This window comes from Lentinula edodes (genome assembly GCF_021015755.1).
Source record: "Lentinula edodes strain Le(Bin) 0899 ss11 chromosome Unknown C8R40scaffold_84, whole genome shotgun sequence".
NCBI lineage: Eukaryota > Fungi > Basidiomycota > Agaricomycetes > Agaricales > Omphalotaceae > Lentinula > Lentinula edodes.
This window is the reverse complement of record NW_025764390.1, coordinates 56,862-76,262: the sequence shown is the minus strand read 5'-3', so window position 1 is coordinate 76,262 and position 19,401 is coordinate 56,862. Positions and strand designations below refer to the sequence as shown.

The 19,401-nt window shown below is 46.0% G+C and overlaps 7 protein-coding genes across 7 annotated transcripts; 6 read left to right on the top strand and 1 right to left on the bottom strand.

The window, feature by feature from the left end:
* Window positions 1-45: 45 nt before the first annotated feature.
* On the top strand, window positions 46-1,327 carry C8R40DRAFT_1261209 (FAS1 domain-containing protein; the record flags this gene model as incomplete). Its single annotated transcript, XM_046233825.1, has 5 exons — window positions 46-175; window positions 235-481; window positions 540-861; window positions 913-1,145; window positions 1,201-1,327. Coding segments are annotated over exons 1-5 (981 nt in total), but the record flags the coding sequence as incomplete, so codon positions are not given.
* A 2,172-nt stretch (window positions 1,328-3,499) lies between these two features.
* Window positions 3,500-4,759, top strand: C8R40DRAFT_1075254 (uncharacterized protein; the record flags this gene model as incomplete). The annotated part of the gene is made up of 7 exons (XM_046226831.1): window positions 3,500-3,563; window positions 3,639-3,726; window positions 3,794-3,915; window positions 3,962-4,063; window positions 4,113-4,300; window positions 4,365-4,631; window positions 4,682-4,759. The coding sequence occupies 7 exons, from the start codon at window positions 3,500-3,502 to the stop codon at window positions 4,757-4,759; spliced, it is 909 nt and encodes a 302-aa protein (XP_046078993.1).
* A 3,378-nt stretch (window positions 4,760-8,137) lies between these two features.
* On the top strand, window positions 8,138-10,035 carry C8R40DRAFT_1225364 (major facilitator superfamily domain-containing protein; the record flags this gene model as incomplete). The annotated part of the gene is made up of 3 exons (XM_046233307.1): window positions 8,138-9,365; window positions 9,434-9,694; window positions 9,797-10,035. The coding sequence occupies 3 exons, from the start codon at window positions 8,138-8,140 to the stop codon at window positions 10,033-10,035; spliced, it is 1,728 nt and encodes a 575-aa protein (XP_046078992.1).
* Window positions 10,036-10,371: 336 nt separating this feature from the next.
* On the top strand, window positions 10,372-13,544 carry C8R40DRAFT_1261204 (uncharacterized protein; the record flags this gene model as incomplete). Its single annotated transcript, XM_046233824.1, has 3 exons — window positions 10,372-10,710; window positions 10,766-13,347; window positions 13,404-13,544. Coding segments are annotated over 3 exons (3,060 nt in total), but the record flags the coding sequence as incomplete, so codon positions are not given.
* A 27-nt stretch (window positions 13,545-13,571) lies between these two features.
* On the top strand, window positions 13,572-14,189 carry C8R40DRAFT_1137008 (Alpha/Beta hydrolase protein). Its single transcript, XM_046229410.1, has 2 exons — window positions 13,572-14,018; window positions 14,074-14,189. The coding sequence occupies exons 1-2, from the start codon at window positions 13,735-13,737 to the stop codon at window positions 14,135-14,137; spliced, it is 348 nt and encodes a 115-aa protein (XP_046078990.1). The 5' UTR covers window positions 13,572-13,734; the 3' UTR covers window positions 14,138-14,189.
* A 2,090-nt stretch (window positions 14,190-16,279) lies between these two features.
* Window positions 16,280-16,729, top strand: C8R40DRAFT_1063404 (uncharacterized protein; the record flags this gene model as incomplete). The annotated part of the gene is made up of 1 exon (XM_046225524.1): window positions 16,280-16,729. One exon carries the CDS (start codon window positions 16,280-16,282, stop codon window positions 16,727-16,729), a length of 450 nt encoding a protein of 149 aa, XP_046078989.1.
* Window positions 16,730-18,152: 1,423 nt separating this feature from the next.
* Window positions 18,153-19,260, bottom strand: C8R40DRAFT_1063398 (concanavalin A-like lectin/glucanase domain-containing protein; the record flags this gene model as incomplete). Its single annotated transcript, XM_046225521.1, has 5 exons — window positions 18,153-18,365; window positions 18,418-18,490; window positions 18,554-18,719; window positions 18,773-18,890; window positions 18,943-19,260. 5 exons carry the CDS (start codon window positions 19,258-19,260, stop codon window positions 18,153-18,155), a joined length of 888 nt encoding a protein of 295 aa, XP_046078988.1.
* Between the last annotated feature and the right edge of the window lie 141 nt (window positions 19,261-19,401).

Here is a 19,401-nt window from a genome sequence, read left to right as displayed (position 1 = left end):
ATTTCTTCAGTTTCATTCGCTGTTAATACCATCAGTGAAGCTTTTGATTCACTTGGACTCACCTCGTTCGCTTCAGCAGCCACCGCTTTGAATGACTCTTCTGAGGGGCAAGCTCTTCTTTCAATGGTCCTTTCTGGTGGAAATTATAGCATTCTTGCCCCCAACAACGACGCGTGTACGTTTCAAAGATCCTACTGCGTGTAGCACAATGCTGACTGACCAACATATCCACAGTCTCAGACGCGTCTGCGCTGACATCGGACAGCACCCTTCTGCTCGACACCCTCGCTTATCATATCCTTCGAGGCAGCTTTTCTCCTTCCAACTCGAGCTCTTTGAACCTCACGAGTGCCACATCGCCCAACCATACCATAGGTCGATCTATGTTGAATGATTCGACCTATGTCACTCTAGAAGGAAACGCGTCGCAGGTTGTGGCGTGGACCATTGAAAATGGTGCAATCACTTTCCTCAATCAGGCGTGAGTACTTGAAGTTTTTTCTACGTTTGTGGCGATTCCTCAACAATTCCAATTTCAGGACCAATGTCTCTGTTGTTAATTCCACTCGTATCAACGGTACGGGGCTCGCCGTATATGTGCTCAACGGCATCCTTTCAATTCCTCCTTCAATGTCCTCGGTACTTACCAACTCCACAAACACGACCTCAATTGCCGGGTTGCTGAACAGCACGATGATTCCTTCAGCGAACGGCACCAATGATACTATTGGCAACATTCTGGACGCTCAGAGAGGGATCACCCTTTTCGCTCCTAGTAACTCTGCTTTCTCTGCTGTTTCGAGTACCTTGCCGGTTCTCGAGGGTAACCTTACTGCTTTTACCACTGTCCTACAGAACCATGTATGTTTCCTTTTTGTCCTCGCCTTGCCTTACCTGATCACCGATTCATAGATCATCAACGGTTCGACCTTGTACTCCAGCGAAATTGTCAATGGGTCCAGCATGACCTCCGCAGCTGGTGAACCGCTCACGTTTTCGACCAACTCATCCGGAACGTACGTCACCTCAGGTTCTACCACTGCGAGAATTATTAGCACGGACATGCTCTGCATGAACGGTGTCGTGCACGTTATCGACAATGTTTTCCTGAACACCGACAGCGATATGTCCGCTGCCAGCTCCGCGTACGTTACGTTTCTGCTTTCCAGTAGTCATTTACTCATTCGTGATATTAAATAGGTACAACTCTGCCACCTCTGAAGCAACCAAATTAGTGTCCGAGACTGGTGTCATATCGGCCACTGCGACCGGGGCCAGTGGTAGTTCGACGTCTTCCTCCTCCTCTAGTAATGGAAGCAAAAACGGCGCTGCTGCTCTATCTGCTAGCGCGCATTACACGACTTTCCTCGCTGCAGTTGTCAGCTTTGTGGTTATCGGATCTGTTCTCGCCTGATCACTTCTCGTCAACTGAACCTCGTAGATTGCATTTCATAGTATTGGACTTTTAGCCCTTCAATAGGTAGTATACTTCTCATCATAGCAGTATCACATCTTCGTACACGAAAACCAGACGATCTATATAGCGTAGAATAAACATGCTGTCAACGAGCATATATTTGCCTTATTAGATATCCAGATGATACATAATCAATCGCGATATCATGAGTGCAGGCTGAGGAGAGCCCAGGAGTCAATCTATGTCACCGACCACGACAGGAGTCGAGTGATCAGCACCTATCAGCACTGTGTCTGCTCTCTACAGAAGTTTACATAATGAGCAAAGTGCATCTTTGCTCTCGTTCATTTCGTCTCTTATGCCCTCTGTATCTCGCTCTCTCCTAGGTGTTCGGCTGTCCGCGGTGCCCTCAATGCGACGTTTACACAACTGAGGTCAGGAATCAGTAGTATCTCGCTATGCAGAAAACGCTTGCAAGAGCGCGTATCGAACTTGGGGATCCGTTTGATGCTCAGTAGATTTATTCTGGTGCGTAATGCCTCATGCATTATGTACTCATCGGTATTGATTGGCTGTACATAGCTTTTATACCCAAGTTCGTGGCCTTGAACATCATCACAAATAACGATTACCCTGGGCCTGAAGCCTGAATCGTTCTATAGCTTCGTATGGTGGAGGATAAGGAGAACGAGAACGAGATGAAGGAGGTTCCACGGGTCTACTAAGCGCTGGATTTCACGACCCATATAGCCTTCTCTGTTGCAGGCATTGTAATGTTCGGCGCTTCCAAGCGCAACCCTGTAGCCACACTCTCTGCGTCAGGAAACCTTGGACGGTGCCAATACGATGGGGATAACTGACTCATGCGGGGACTGGGGAGGCTTCCTCCGCACCGAACTTGCATCGCTTCCCTCGTTCTCGCGTGTCGTTCTCCGCAGACGCAGCAGCATCGATGACTGCCAAATCATCAACCACAACACCCCTCCATGTCTCTTGGGAGCCACCATTACATATCAGTCCTTATCATTTGAACTTCGCTCTCAGCTCTTCATTTCTGTCTGTATCATCTCCTACATCTCTTTCGACTGTACCGACCTCGAAAACCACAAAGGACAATCTTGTTTTCTTGACAATTTGTTACTTTGACGAGACGACTGTGTACAGTCTCCGCCTCCATGAAATTCTACTACGAGGAGTGTTTACGGAGTTCTGGAGACTTTGAATCCTTCTTCGCCACATTATGGTGATCTTCGGTTTGACTCGGGACATGGTGCTTCCAAATCGAGTCGGGAACCTGTACTGAACTTGAGCTTGGCATGAGAGACACTGGGTTAGATTGACATTAACCTTCACTTGCTCTGCAGACTCGAGTGTAAGGTTGAGAACTCGTTCGAGTTATTTGCTAGGAGCGGCTGGGGGACCAACATAATCGGCAGCAGGATCGCTATAATTTTTTTTTATTGTCCTCGTTCTGTAGCCCCCTGCTCCGCCATGTTCTCATTGTGTTGTCTCAAATCAGCACTGGCTACTTTTCGTCTCTTCCTCCCTCTCTTCGCTGAAGACGACATCATTACATTTTACCGCCCTCATCCACTAACATTCAACACACCATTCGCCTCTCCCGCACTTTCAATTTGTCGCCAGATGCCTTTGCAGTTCGATGATGAGCATGTGTTGCCACTATCTCTCATGCACAGGAGTTCATGATCCCCTGTCCCCAAGACTGGATCTAAGCTTGAGGTACCTCGAAGACCACACTCTTTCGAACTCTCCAGTCCTTTCCAGTATCTATCTATCATCGTCCGACTCGCGGCCAGCAGCCGTGTGCTGGACGCCATCTTGAAGATGGATATTTCGGTTGCGCAGAGATTGTTTTGAAGTGTTTGAATGGTAGGAAGAGGGCGAATGAACGGCTCGGGGCGGGTGACAGGGACTAGAAAGAATGTCATGACTTTTTCAATGACATTGGTTGTTATACTGAGGCTACTTCGCCGTATCAAAGTTTAAGATTCATTCTCTCTTCTTTTTTTGCTCGATCTACTTCATCGTAATGCAGCGCCCATCTTCAACGCTTATACTCGTATGTCTCAATGTGTCGAACAACTGTCTGGTGGAGGCGAAAATAATGTATACAATGAGCTCGTTGGTATGTCCCCCTTCCTGCAACTATGTCTGTCCTACGACTCTGGTAATTTCATTGACTACCACATTGTAATGACAGCTAAGGTCATAAACCGAGAACTCACCCCAGAAAATGACCAGTTGACCCTCGATCTGTGTAATAAAGTCAAGGATGAAGGGTCCGACCCGTAAGTAGTCTCCATTTCCACATCCATTTTGTACTACCGCTCTGTTCTAAGAAAGATCCTTTTTCAGTGCTCGTTCCGTCGTGCTATCTATCCTAAAGTGGATCTCGCACAACAAACTCAACGCTCTTTCTCTTGTCGATGCCCTATCCAAAAATTGTGGTGGCACCGCAAATAGGGAGATTGCTTCGCGTGCGTTTACCGCAGGGCTTGAGAAGTCCGGCTACACAATATAAAGTTAAGAGGTATGCTCTCAGCTCAATTTCACGTTGGAGAAAAAAATGGGCGGACGAAGAGGGTTTGCCGACTATGAAGGATTGTTTTAATACTTTGGAAGCAGGTAAGACTTGTTCCTCTTTCTTATCAAAGTCTAGTATGTGTATTGTCAGACTACTACTGGACAGGAAGCAACTTTTTGTCATTTAAGGATATCTTCCAATCAAAAGGGTATGAACTGTGGAACAACACCGGGCTGGCGAGGGCTTTTGTTCCACCAAATACGAATCCCCGCGCACCAGATGGCTTCAGCTACGATGATCCTTCAGGTGCTGCCTGCAAGCCTTACTTCAGTGCGGCCGTGAGTTGGCCTCATCTGCAAGGGTTTGTCTGGGCAGTCCATGGATTATTTATATTGTCTTTAGGTTGAGAAACACTGGCCTGCTCGTACACCTGATAACCAAGATGTCTTGCTTGTTCTAATCAAGGACCCTGTCGAACTTGCGATTTTACGTGACGTCGCAATGGGTACTAAAGGTGGGATTGATAGGAATCATGTCCTTCCACTGTTGAGGATCATCGAGCATGAGAAGCTCACCTTTGGTGTATTTCCTTTGATTGGAATGTCTCTTCTACATCCGTGGTTCGCAAATCTAAACCAGATGTTAGATGCAATTTACCAGATCCTAGAGGTGTGTTTATTTTGCTGTGAACTCTACATCTATTTGATCCAAATCTCAAGGTGTGGTGTTTTTTCACGATAACCTTATTGCTCACCGGGTACGAAAATCTACATGTTCGCAAAGTGTTCGAAAACTAATCAACAACAGGATCTGTTTATCGGCAACATCCTTCCGTCCAGTTGAGCTTCACAGGCTCACAAACAGCAGTCTTCGCACATTCGGTTTTAGCCTGCTCTGAGTGCTTTCACTGCTGGGATCTGCTGGGATCTGCTCTCAGCCCTTAGCCGAATATCCATGTTTTGCAGATGTGTGTCGGACATGCTGAAATACTCAAGAGACGAACAAAGAGTTGAAGAAAAGGAACTCGAGGTCTTCTCTCAGTCGAATTTCGATATATATACTGATAGTAAGGAAAATGATATTTAACCCACCAACATGGTTCTTGAGCCTTGTCATCAACCTTTCCTGAAGAAGAATAAATACTAGCTATGTGACACAATGTTTCAGGAAAATCTCATGAAATATTAATATTGGTTGATGCACTAGTAGTATTCAAGAACTCACACCCTCTGCATCGCTCTGCAAAAAAGCTGTTTCCGAAGTTTTAGAGCAGCAGTTTCCACGAGCCTAGTATGAGGTTCTAGATTTTCAAATGTTGATAGGAGCCATCGAGACGTTGGATCCTAAAGTAATTATAAGACGGTGGTGCCAGTGAAGTTCAACGCCTACATACAATAAAGATTGGGACAAGCTTGACCTTGAATCTCATTCACCATGAACCGCAGACAATGGCGCCATCTCGTCAAGTTCCACGGTCCGTCGTATTTAGGATACATATTACACACCCTACATCTATGTCACTCAAAGTCATCATCTCCGTATTTAATGAGGTTACTCATAAATAGGATAGCTCTGAGATTCGCTTCACGAGTGAGATCTATCGCGTACTATGCCAGCACTAGTCGTCTCGCTGTAAATCTGCGTAAACTGCTAGTCATATCGAGTTTCTGGGTTTCCAAAATTTCCCGTGAACTTGTACCGGATCCGGGTGTCCATATACTACTTTAGGGCGCCAAATATACATGGGAAATTCGAAGGCGTTTATTCTCTATCTACTTTCTTTTTCTTCTAACTTTCCGTCTGGTAGTTTTGCGCCGTTCTTCTATTAAGCGGTTTTGCGGATTTACTTTTATAGAGGTGTTTTTCGGAACTTTGCAACTTCTTCGAAGTTCAATGACATCGGAGTCGGTAGGCTACCGAAAAATCATCAGCCTTCAAGTTCTCTTATGCAACCCTTGACAGGCCTAGTATGTTCTAGATACTGGAGGTTTGACTCGTCCTTGTACAATTGATTTCTGAGAGAGATTCCTTGTCTAGACTAACGGGGTCTTCAAGTGTGAAGTAAGTAAAGAAGTCTCGCTTAAAGATATTGCTGACTGATACTACTTTGAACGTTGTCTCCGTCGAGCGTGAGTTGTCCAAAAGCGAGACGACCCTCTACTGCGTGAACGGAGAACGGAGAACTTGACGCACATCAGTGAGAATGACACGCTGATAGGACGGCCTCCGAACTGACAGATTGCATGTAGAGACGTGTGGAATCATGTCTACAAGCTAAGCACTGTTGGCTTACTTCGAGTCCAAGGACCAAAACTGGATCCAGGCGTAATGATAAAGCTGCAATAAGCTCATCCACGTCCTCCGGTACATGTATAGAACCGTTCACATCAAAATCGACTCCTATATTGAACTGGATTTATTCTGTACACTGGAAAAGTATTGCCTAAAAAATATCACACGGAGTATAGGTTTATCATTTCTTCTTTGATTCTGTTGAAACCTCTGCTGATGAGTCTTACTGCGCAAACACTACGCAATCTCAACGCCGTCATGACAAATAGTTGGCATTCCTCCTGTGTGCAAGTCATGATCATCGTACTCTTAGAGAATTAGAGAATCATCATTTCCCTCAAAAGCCGCAGCGGATTCGTGAGCTGTTTCTATCGATTCCGGGACAGTGGAGTCATGCAGATGTCAAATGTTTTCTGGAGTTATGCGCGGCCCCGATACTAGATGACTGCCTTTTTTCCGTCTTGTGTTTGTAGCGGCGGAATTTTACAGACGCTTTACAAACTTCGAGGCCGTGGGTGGGATTCTGATTTTCTCCTTTCTGTTATTATCATCTGACATTCAACACATTCATTACCTGAAGGTCAAAGCGCTAAAATTGGGAACCAACCTACAGGTAATATGTACTTAATCATGGTCCTCGATGATGATGTTTCCACCTTTTGCCCTGATCACTCAACGCACCACGTAATAAAATGGTAGTAAAGAGGATGTCAGTAATACTGTATAAGCGGTCAATGAAAATGTACTGGAGATGTTTGCCCTCTAATAATGTGTCTCTTCAATGTTTCTTGAAGCGGAAACTTGAAAGTTGACGTCTGCAAAATCATAGTGCAACTGTCACACCTATCACATCATTATGAAGCCTACTATATGATGAACTGACTCTAAACAAACCTCTCATGGATCTTCCAATGAATAATTATTGGTGTAAAAAACATCACAATTTGTTCATTCAAAGGTATCGGTGATTAAACTCGAGTACAGAATGTCTTACGCCTAGATTCTCATCAACGATTAGCAAGACAAAGCGATCTGCTCAAATTGAATTTTACATAATAGGGGTTATACGGTCTGTTGCAAGTACGGAATATAGATGTTGGGGGGCAACGATAAAGTGAGGGACTAAAGAAAGAGCTGGCGACGGTCACACATACCAGGTCATACCACTTGAAGTGTATAACGTCCGGAACAAGAGTTCCGACTCCGGGGTCTATTTAGAAGGTTCTCTAAGATGTTCATTCTTCTGCGACCTCCTTCAATAGGTAGTCAATGTTGTGTCTGGCTGAGGATGCTCCATTGGGTGTTTGGTAGCCTGCCAATCGGCTGCTCCGGCATTCACAATTTGCCTGAGTCTTCAATTAACCACTAGACGGGCATTTATGGTCAGGAGTCGCTGGCTATTTGTATGCGCCTTTTGGAAATTCCGTACTCCACCAGTCCTGGAATTAACATCCAATTATGAGTGACAGTAAGTTCCTGTCTCTCTGATTTGAATCCCCTGGACGAACGGAGCACTGAATGCCCTCTTGTTTGTATACGTGCATTTGTGAATCAATTCATCAGTGTGCAAACTTGCGACAATACGGTAATAAGCTTCTCGATGTTCCTGTTCTCCCTCCCTCCGGGAGAAAGATGAATATCGCTTCCAAGATCATCTGCCATCGTTACAATTACTTGAAGAATAACTGGACTTGATCCATCTACAGTGAATTGCAATGACTTTGCGTTTCCGAGTCAGTCCCGACTTCGCCGGGTTCTTGTTTATTCCACAACTATTGATTTAAAACTCCTTGGAAAAGGCTACTTATGCTCCTGCAATCCTCCTTCCACCAATTTCACGTTCTCGCATATCCAGAACTTGAAATACCTCCAATCTCAAAGTTATGACCTCCATTTCCGAAAAATCTTACATCGATGCTTCCCCTATCATCGAGGTAGACGATAAGCCCTTTTCATCTGACTCTCTTGTACAGTACAGTCTCTTTTCACTACGGCAGCGCATCACAATCATCCTTGTAGTTAGCTCTGCGAGCATTCTTAGCTCGCTCAGTTCAGCTTTGTACACCCCTGCTTTACCCAAAATGGCCGTGACTCTTGGCGTATCCATTTCCGCCGTTAATTTCACGATCACCACTTACTTGCTCCTTCAAGGACTATCGCCCATCTTCAGCGGCTCTATTGGAGATAGCCTTGGTCGTCGAATGCTATACAGTGCGACACTTACCATCTACATTGGCGCCTGCATTGGGTTGAGCATCACCGATGCATACCCAGTTGTTCTGGTCCTTTGTGGTTTGTTGGCAGCAGGTGCCGCACCTAATACTGCACTTGGTGCGGGAGTCATTGGTGATTTAGTTCCAGCTAGCCAACGTGGAGGATACATGGGTTTGTATAATGCAGGAATAGGATTGGGGGATGCTGTCGGTCCCGTTCTCGGTGGTGCCTTTGCTCAGTTCACCGGCTATCATGGAATTTTCATCTTCCTTCTAGCGGTATCTGCAGCCCTACTTACTCTTGTTGTTGTTGTTCTTCCAGAGACACTCCATTCCATTGTAGGGAATGGTAGTATCCTCCCGAAGTGGTATCGAAGACCACTACTTCCCGTGCTTCTGCCTACTGAAGCTACGACAGCGGGAGATCCGAGCAGCCTTTCACCTGCTCGCCGATTGGACATATTCGGGCCAATACGTCTTCTCAAACAGCCCGATGTATTGTGTTGCCTTGCGTTGACGGGTGTTTGTTATATGGTCTGGCAAATGAGCATGGTTGCGACATCCGCACAATATTCCAGTCAATATCACCTCAATGAGTTTGCAATAGGGCTCACCTATATTTCCAACGGCATCGGTGAACTTGTCGGAAGCTTGCTCATGGGGAAGATTCTCGACCACGAATACAGGAAACAGCTGCGCCGCGAAGCAGCCGAGGAAACAAATAATGTGGTATTAATTGGGCGAGCGAGACTGTACTCCTTGCGGCTTCCTATTCCAATGTTCATTGGAAGTATTGTTGCTTTTGGGTGGGTCATCCAAGTACACGTACATATAGCTGTGCCCGTAGTGCTGGCCTTCTTGATTGGGTGGTCAGTACAAAGCATCTTGACTGCATTAGGTGAGTTGCGTCCTATCGACCCGAATGATAAGCTAGGAAATGAGAGTACTTACCAACATCATTCACAGCCACTCTTCTGGTTGATCTTTTCGAGGATCAATCTTCGACTGCCACTGCAACATTCATTATGACCAAGGGCCTTATGGGTGCCGTGGGGTCTTCATCCATCCAACCCCTGATCAATTCTATTGGTCCTGGGTGGACCTTTACCGCCCTAGGCGGGTTGTGTATCCTCGCATTGCCAAGTGTCTTTGCAGAGTTTTATTTTGGCGGTGGTTGGCATTTGCGAAGAACTAAAGCCCTTCAACAAGATGAAGCGTCAAATAAACGTGTTTCAGTGGAGTATCAGCCTCCTATCATGAAAACCGAGAATCTAGATTTCGACAATACAACTCCTGTGCTTTTTCCAGCAGATTTTTTGTCTCGAGTAGTAAGTTATCCTCATCATCACTATGGGGTGGTAAATGGCACGGTAGCCAACAACAAGATCATCGCGGCTCTATCCGAGGAGTATCGGAACATACCGCTCTCAGTCGTTCTTGTTTCTGCATTGTACGTCACAATCTTCCGTACCACAGGGCAGGAAGGTGGTACATTGGGGTATAGGAGTAGTGAAGGTAGCCAGCCTCAAATTATCAATTTTGCTCTTAACCCAAAAATTCCTGCGTAAGTTGTCCCGATTCCACATCTGCCCCACCTTGACAAACCTTCAATCCACAGTATGGATTTGCACAATCAAGTCCGAAAGATTTTATCCCAGAGAGTTCAGCCTCCGGAAATACAAAACACTTACTCACCATTGCCATATCAGGTTCTGCTTTCCATCATAAATTCATTCACTGATGAGCCTTTGATGCCATTAGGGTGTGAATGGCAAATCAGGTTTGACGCACAGGGAATCGAGACTCGCGTCCACTACTCTCAGGAGCTGTTCGACCACAAATCAGTCGAAATGTTTATCGGTGTCTTTGCTCGGGTTCTCAAGGCATTCACATTGCATACATCAATGCATATCAATCAACTACCTTTATGCACTCCCAGCGACTTACACGAAATCAATAGGTGGAACCATACCCACAAGAAGCTCCCTGAAACTGCTTCAATTGGCGAGCTTTTCAAACAGATCGCTAGACAACAGAGTACAGATCTAGCCATTGTTAACAGCGACGGAAGTCTGCCATTGACGTTCAGGGAACTTGATCGCTGGTCGGATGCTCTTGCACAATGGTTGATTGGCAAAGGCTATGGCGGAGAACAAGAAACCGTTATCGGTGTATGGCAGACTCGGAGCACTCTTCTTGTAGTGAGCTTTTTAGCATGTCTCAAAGCTGGTTGTGTGTATATGGTGTGTTGTCGTCCATTTGCTTCGTGAATGACCTGGGCCTTGATGACTTTTGTAGCCCATTGAAATGACACTTCCTAAGGAGCGAATTCGCTACATGCTCACAGATACTCTTTGTCCCATGGTGCTCATGAATGGATACACACATGATTTTCCATGCGCAGATGTGGTAAATTATACTGATCTTGCAAAAAACGAGATGCGAGACCTCATGCAGGCGGGCCCTACTTCGAACGGACCAACTCTGCCGATGTTGACTTCCAATCGACTTTCTCATGTGATCTTCACATCGGGCTCTACTGGACTTCCAAAGGCTGTTATGATTCAGCATAGCTGTCTTCTCAACTTCGTCAGTACGGAGTACAAGCCCATCACAAGAAGGGACCGCACTGCTGTTATGCTTAACATTGCATTCGATGTCTCCAGTGGGGAAATATGGTACCCACTCACTCATGGAGCAACCCTTGTCTGTTATGTCCACACTCCAGCCTCCCCTGTTGATATCCATGATATGGCCTCATTCCTCACAAGGGAGAAAATCACATCCTTTGCCGTATCCACAGCAGTATTCAAGCTTCTCGTCGATGCTGATACATTGCAAAAAAGTCTTCCCTTGTTACGATCAGTCGACCTGGTGGGAGAGGCAGCGTACTTGGAATTCATACAACCGGTTCTTCTTGCACGGCCAGATCTTGCAGTATACAACTGCTATGGACCCAGCGAGTCCACCATATACGCTACAACATTCCAGGTTCCCGCCGACTATCGTCGAACCCACATCGCAATTGGTAGGCCAATGGCCAATATCGGAGCATACGTTGTCGATGAAGCGCTCCAGCCAGTGCCTCGAGGCGTGTGTGGTGAGCTCCTGCTCACAGGTTCCGGCCTTGCACGGGGTTATCTGAACAGGCCTGAGCTCACTACGCAGAAGTTTATTCATCTCGAAACATCGCATCCATTTGGCCCAAATCGTGCGTATCGGACAGGCGACATTGTGAGATGGACAGCCGAAGACAAACTTGTATTCCTTCATCGTAAGGAGGATGGGCAGGTGAAAATACGAGGGCAACGTCTCGAGCTTGGAGAAATAGAACAGGTATTGAAGCAGCATCCGAACGTGATGTCCGCTGCCGCTGCTCTCGTCAAGGTCCATAACAGTGACCACGTTGTGGCGTACGCCGTTCTCAAGTCTAAGAACGACGAGGGTGCAGACGGACGGATTCTTGATCTCTGGGACGATCATTTCAATAATGAAGATTCCACGTATCATTCGCTCCACGCAGAAAATGGAGGCCAAAGAGTTGTTCAGTGGTATAGCATGTTCGACGCCCAACCTATCCCTTCCTACGATATGGTGCAGTGGCTAGATGATACGATTAACCAGATTGCGCCCGCTCACGATGATAGGGTCCTGGAAGTCGGTGTAGGTTCTGGGATGATTGCTCTCCAGATAACACCTCGCGTCCAATCTTTCGTCGGGACTGATTTGTCTACTCCATCACTAAAGACGCTTGCCGCTCAGCTTAGCTCCAATGGACTCTCGTCCAAGGTATCCTTATTTGCTACTCCCGCCCATGACCTCGGTGCAGTGGCAGAGAAATATTCCTTCTCGCTCATCATCTTGAATTCAGTTCTCCAGTATTTCCCTAGTGGAGAATATTTGGCTCAAGTTCTGGCAAAGATGGTGGAATTGATTGATTCGAGTGGTCGAATTTTCGTAGGAGATGTACGCAGCTATTCCCTTATTCCACTTCACGACCTCGAACGCGCTCTGGCAAATCTCGAAGGGGACGTAACTGCAACTGAAATCCAATCCAACTTGAGCCATTACACGGAGGGCCAAACGGAACTTCTGGTGGACCCTGCTTTCTTTTTCGATATCGAACGCCGTCTGCCAAAAGTTGTACATGTTGAAATTAAACCAAAGCTTATGTCGGTGCAGAACGAGCTCAGTCGGTATCGATATAATGTTGTGCTGCACGTCAACAAACAACCTCGTTTATCTAGAGCATCAACCTGGTTTGATTGTGCTTCTCCGGAATGGACAACAGAAGACTTACGCATGCAACTGCGTTCATCCAGAGATGATACAGTAGGGGCTCTTGCTATCCCGGTCGCTAGCATTCGACGTATACGAGAGGTCCTGGATAGTTGCGGCAACTTGATTTCAAAGAGGTCCGTGAATGAGATCCGTCAAGAAATTGCTGAGGATCCATCGGCGAAATGCTCTACAACTGCAGATATAGACCGGATAGCAAAAGAGGAAGGTTGGAATGTCGTATTCGACTATACCCTACAACACAGCCCTACAACTTCCTTCCGAGCGATTTTCAAGCGTAAGAGCACATCCAATGACGAGACTATTGTCGGAGACTTCCCAGACGTTGCCTTCCATGGTCCATCACACAACACTCCATCGAACAGCATGACTACCGTGGCGACTACGAACGTAGTATCCATGGAGAATTTTTTACGCGAAAGGCTTCCAGCGTATATGGTCCCAAGCCAAATCATCCGCGTTGCAGAGTTACCATTGACTCGAAGTGGAAAGATAGACCGTGCATCGTTGGCTTCTTCGGATTTCTTAGCTCAATATGAATCGGATATAGGCCATGTATCCCATGCAATCCAAGGCCCTTCGTGAGTACAGTTCCAAGTATATTTTTTCGTTTGATATTGACGTCTGCCTGTCATAGCACGATATATCAGCGAAAAGTCTTGGCGCTCTTTTCTAGAGCACTGAACCGACCTTCTGAAACCATTGACATTAGGGACAGTCTGTTCGCACTCGGGGGTCATTCCTTAATGGCTACGTTGGTGGTAAGCGCCATTCGCCGGGAACTGGGGATAAGTCTATCGATGACTGACTTTTACCGCGAACCCTCTGTCGATGGAGTGGCGAAGCTTATCGCTACTAACAAAAAAGGTCCAGGCTCTCAGAACGCAGTGTCTGTCGACAACAGTTCCACAGGAATCGCGGGTAGCACTATTGTGGCCAACAAACAAGGTCCAGGTCCTACGATCTTCATGTTTCCCGAGGTCACTGGCTTTGCATCGGTCTATGCGACTGCGTTTGAGAACATCCGATATAAACTGGTAGTATTCGGCGACGAGCATTGGGGGAAATCTTTCCGCGAAGGTGATTCTATCCAATTGTTAGCTCGGAATCTTCTGGATCAAGTCCGCGAATTCCAACCGAACGGTCCATATTACCTGGCTGGTTGGAGCTTTGGTGGATATCTAGCATTCGAGATAGCTAGACAGATGCAAGAAGTGGGGGAAGACATAGCTATCCTGATGATGTTTGACTCCTACGTCTATCATGAGCCGCTCCGGTCGGTGGAGTGGAGTGATGATTTACAGCACCTTCTGCAGGTCCACGAGGACAAGTCGGCATGGATTCAACAGTTCAACAGGATTCGAACCTTGATATCAAGATATGAGGCTCCGATGGAGGCGTATATGGGTAAATCTGTGTTGGTGAAGGCACTCAAGATTGATAAAGGCGACGAGGCAGATTACCCGCATCCAGAAGACCCCTACAACGGATGGCGGGAATATATTCCACGAATAGAACGAAGAAGTATTGAGGCATCCCATAGAATGATGTTCGACGGTCGGAATGGGCCGAAGATGGGAGCAATCATCTCAGAGATTATGATGAGCATCTAGGTTTTATTTTATTGCATGTAGGGACTACCAGGGATTGTACCTGCGTCAGAATGTAAGCAGTAGCTAGTGTAATATAAGTGAATTTGACGCGCCTATTTGGAACCTCAGAATCTCAAGTGTTGTCCAGTGGCAGTAGTATCTTAGATCTAGAATACTACTAAATAGAGGGCGGAACGAGCTGTGAAAAATCATTCACGTGATGATTTCTATTCACTTCAGGGACCAGAACCAAAGAACCCTTGGATCAAAATTCATTGAACACTCTCGAATCAGCATTGCTAGTACCCACCGCGACAAGAAGAGATGGAAGAAATGCAAACCGACAAACAGAACTGGACCTTCTAATTTAGATACGCTGGCGGTGCATCTGTGCCTATCTGTACTGGAGGCATTACTGGATGTGAATTAAAGCTGGTAGCTTGAGCTTTTCCGGCTATATCTACGCTTGATTTTTCGTCTGGAAGATTTGGTGAATAATTAGGAGATGAAGAGGGCTTTTCGTTGTGGAAGTTACGTGTCCCCAGGTTTCGCTACGGATAGGGCTGGTTCTTTCTGTTACAATCGATGCGGGTACGTTTATCTCGTTATTGGATGGAGAACGAATTTGGCTGACATACTTGATATGTCCCAACACTGCGTTGTTTCGAAGGTTTTCATCAATCAGCGTCCGAGTAGACTAACTCTTGGGATCTCCTTTTTTCTCCGTGGCTCCTTCGACGCCACATAAACTATGATCATGTTCAAACATGCAGCTTGCTTCCATCAATGGCGTAAGCTCATTCGTTCTATCTCTCCGAATGAAACTTGAAGCCTCGATGCAGGAATTTCTGTGGCCGTACTTGAGCATTCATTCATCATCCATTGGCGAAGGAGCCAAAGATGAGGAGAAGTTCTGTCTTGCGGAAGCCCCCTCGGGTCAACCGTGGTGTTCTAGATGTAGAATTGAATTTTGCGCAGAGAAAAGACACAACTTCAATCACATCTTTCAACAGGGATGTTTGCTCAAGTCTTTTTGGATGTAACTTGACATATCTAACCAATACGTAAAGTGCGCGCCGTCTTCAATCTTGTCATTGGCAATGCAAAATATAAGATACAATCTGGCAGTGACGCGCCATCGTCCTAAGCACCATTTCATCGAACCAAAAGGCGTCATATGTCGGGGTCGATTTCTCTCCTCACTGATGTCGGTTCATCCAGCAGTCGGGCAACAGAGGATGTTCCAGAAAAATTTTTTCGTAAAAGATTCAGGCACCGTCGAATGTCCGAGAGACTCAATTCATCGCTGCATTCCTTTGTATCTATTCATCTCCATAGCCCAGGTTCCTGAATCTTTTTCTCTAATTCGCTCGACATACCCAAGCTCGAATTCGTATGTTTCCGGATCTCTGTTCGCGACATGCCTTTTGGCAATGCGATACTGCGATTTGGAATGCATGCGTCCCAAAAATTGTCACAACTTCGCTTCGAAACCAGCATCAAATACTGCAACGCAGTGAGCTGTTCATGAGCAAACGGCACTTTTTATGAGGCCTTAGTTATGTCGAAGATCGCCTAGGATCAGGATGTAATCGATCAATGAACACGGAGGTTTGAGGGTCCAATCGTGTACCTACTTGCAAGAAAACTTGACTGCTCTTGGGATGACTCTGCAGCTTCAAGAGGTTAGCTCGGTATCGTCAGCCTTCAAATTTCACATTTCAGTAAAATTAGATTTTATTCAACAGAGTGCACCAGCGCGTTCTATAATCACGCTTCTGATGGTAACGGTTTTGGCACATCACTGATCAGATTCAAACAATCACCGTTCTTGGTTACTCTTTTCTGCTCTTAGTAACTCTGATATACATAATCATCATTATTATTGGCGGTTTCCAGTAACTTTCCTTTCATTTTCCCAATGTCTTTCGCGCTCACCTTTGGCTCTATAGGCGATATCATAACAGTTATTGAGCTGCTGAACCGAGTTCGCGAAGCACTCTGCGACTCTACAGGCTCTTCAGCAGAATATCAAGCTCTCATAGTCGATTTGGACGTTTTCTCCGACATCCTTGACGCTGTCAAAAGTAGTATTTCCTCTGATACTCGTTTGTCTCCTCAGTCCGAGTCGCTCCTCAACGCCCATCGACAAGCAGTCCAGTCAAGTCATGATCTCTTGAAGGATATTCACGGGAAGATATGGAAATATCAATCTAGCCTGAGGGCTGGTGGATCAGGAAATGCCATGCGGGACTCTTGGAGGAAGATAGGCTGGGCTTTGTTTAAAAAACCCGAACTGGTGCAGATGAGGAGGAAGGTGATGGACCAAGTCGAGATATTGAACATATTATTGTCCATTTCTTCGAGGTAAATATGATACTCAATTCCAACAACCTGGGTGTTCTGATATAAACACAGGGAAGATGCTCAACGACAACGAGACGTGCTCGTCGCCGTGGAAAGTTCTGTCAAAGATCTATCAATTTACACAAGGCATGTAACACCGTCTCTTCAGTTGTTATCACATCTATAGCTCATCCACTTACATAGGGACGTCCAAGTCAGTCAAGATCAACGTCCTACGCTTGCCGATATTCATCGTTGTCTGACTGAACTTCCCGCCGCTCTGACCCGTTATATTGACGGATGCTCTGGGCCAGACCCTTAGGCTGCCTATCGAGTTGTGCGAAAGCTGGGAGGTGTGCATAACCATTACATGTGTACAAGCTGTTGACTGCGGTCTCACTTTCTGTGTAATCCTCTAGCTCTTCGATGGTATGATGAAGGTGTACTTCAAAAACCGAGCAGGCTCACAATACATTCAACGCGGAGATTATGTCGTTACACTAACTTCAGCACCTGCGAGATCTCACGCATTCGCCACTCCGAGTGGTCATCCTCGAACTTTGGACAAAACAAGTTGGGCAGAACATGTATATGCTGGTTCCACGATGAACATGGACGTGATCATAACGGAACGGTATAGTGACCCGGATGATGTATGTTTGCAAGATTGGCCAATCCTTAAAAGAACCTGTCCAAATTGTGGATACAACAATGAGGTTTGGAGGAGAGATTGGGTCGGTGGATTTACATGGTATGGCTCAGTAATCTATATACATATTTGGCTCTGGCTATCTCTCAACAACCAAACTTAGTTCCCGTTGTCAAGTCTGGTTCGCCATCTCGGGAAGAGTCGATGGGTACTACAAGTCCGCTCCAGCTCCCATCAGCAAGTCCAATGATGATTACGACAAGTACGCCTCCACTGACGCCAACTATGATGATCCTCCCGAGCTCAATGAAGACAGTGTCAAGTACAAGGAGGAGTATAGCTCTGAATTTTCTTTGTCTCAGTCAGTAACAGAACTCGTCTCCCCACAACTCCAAGGAAACTCAGTATCTTCCCTGACGCGACAATCCAATTCAGCCTCCACTGACCTGCATCTCCTTCGACGTGTCCGCGTCATCAAATCGATGCCCCAGACTGGATCTCGGCCCCTCCCACATAAATTCCCATCCCCTACTGTTATGGCTATATTTTATGACCGGGCTGTAGGGGAATATGATTGAGTTTCTCCCATCTTGCAATGATATTTTGCGTTCATACTTCTGACTAACTAAAGATGTACGACCATTTGGTCGTGAATGTGCCGATATCTATGTATTTATTCCATGTTTAAGGTATTTCAGAGTCTTCAGACGGTTCTCGACTCCTTTATTGTACATCGCGTTATCAAAATTTACATCTTTTAACTGCGTTGTGCTACGAGAAACAGCAATGTTCTATTTTCTCATACACTACATTGTGCAATATTTCCTGCCAGACTACAAGCAGAATTGAACTCGGCTTCACTGAAATTTGTAGAGTTAAAGTACAGTTCAATGTTTTGGATCGTGGCTATAGCGTTCGACGTCGGAGGACCTTTAGAGAAGGCAGGGTCGCCGTTGGACCAGACGTTCAAGATGATTTCGGAGCCTTCCGTCAGAACATTCTTTGTAATTGCCTAACAAGCAATTGAGTGTCACTAAGTAAAACAATGAAGAGAAGGAACATACGGCTTCCAACGCAGAGTTGTAGTAATAGTTCGTGGAGCTCTGCAGCCAGTCAAAGCGGTGTTCACCAAAGGCACTGTTTGGCAAGGTTATGAGATGAGTATAATGACCAGTGAGAAGGGATAAGACAAATCCGCACGTAAAATCTGCACCGTTGATCTCCACATCTTTATGTGCATTAGGATCGACAACTCCATCGACAGTCCCTGGTTGGTCGGTATAATATACATGTTGATAATAGTCAATGTCTGAGGATAGGAATTCGATATCTTGTTCTTGCGTGTCCGATTTATAAGAGAAGAAACCTGGAATGCTGTTTAAGGGTTGATGTAGGCTGATGAACAACTACAGGGATTACCAAAAACGACACCGGGAACGGTTGGAACCACGGCACGCATGCGGAAGGAGCCATAGAGAATATCTGATCGTTCTGTGAATATTTCCCCGCAATTGACATTGCCACTGCCACTAGTGTACTGAAAGATGAACACATAGAAATCATAGGCATGAATAACCAGAGTAACTCACAGCGCTAGCTTGTATACCAAGTGCATCGTTGTACTGCATCACATTTGCTGTAACATACTGAATGTTAGCAGTTGCAGTCCCAGACTGAGGTTCGTTGTCGGAAGCCATGATCCAGTCACTCCCAAGTGCTGCAATGGCACCGGCGGCTTGAGTAAAATCGGTGGTAATGGCCTCCCTCCAGACGTGTCCTTGATCATCGACGAACCCACATGCACAGCTGGCGCGCTTGGGTGTAAGAACAGCTTGAACAACGTTGGTAGTGAAACCAAAGACTAGGATGAAGCTTTGAGTGACATAGCGATTGGAAAAATGCACCATATTTGCTCTCAGTACGAGAGATTGAAGGTTCTTGAGCGGTGTCGGAACTAAAGTAGCAAGTATTGAGTCGGGCTAGACCTCTACCGGAGAAGGCGACGATGCGAACCGAATATGACTACTGCCCGATTCATTGTACTGAGC

Excerpts from the sequence above, each read along its gene's own strand:
- C8R40DRAFT_1137008 (XM_046229410.1), top strand. The coding sequence starts at position 13,735 with ATGTTTCCCGAGGTCACTGGCTTTGCATCGGTCTATGCGACTGCGTTT. Across the intron at positions 14,019-14,073 it reads ATCCTGATGATGTTTGACTC|CTTCTGCAGGTCCACGAGGA; the intron begins CTACGTCTATCA and ends GATTTACAGCAC.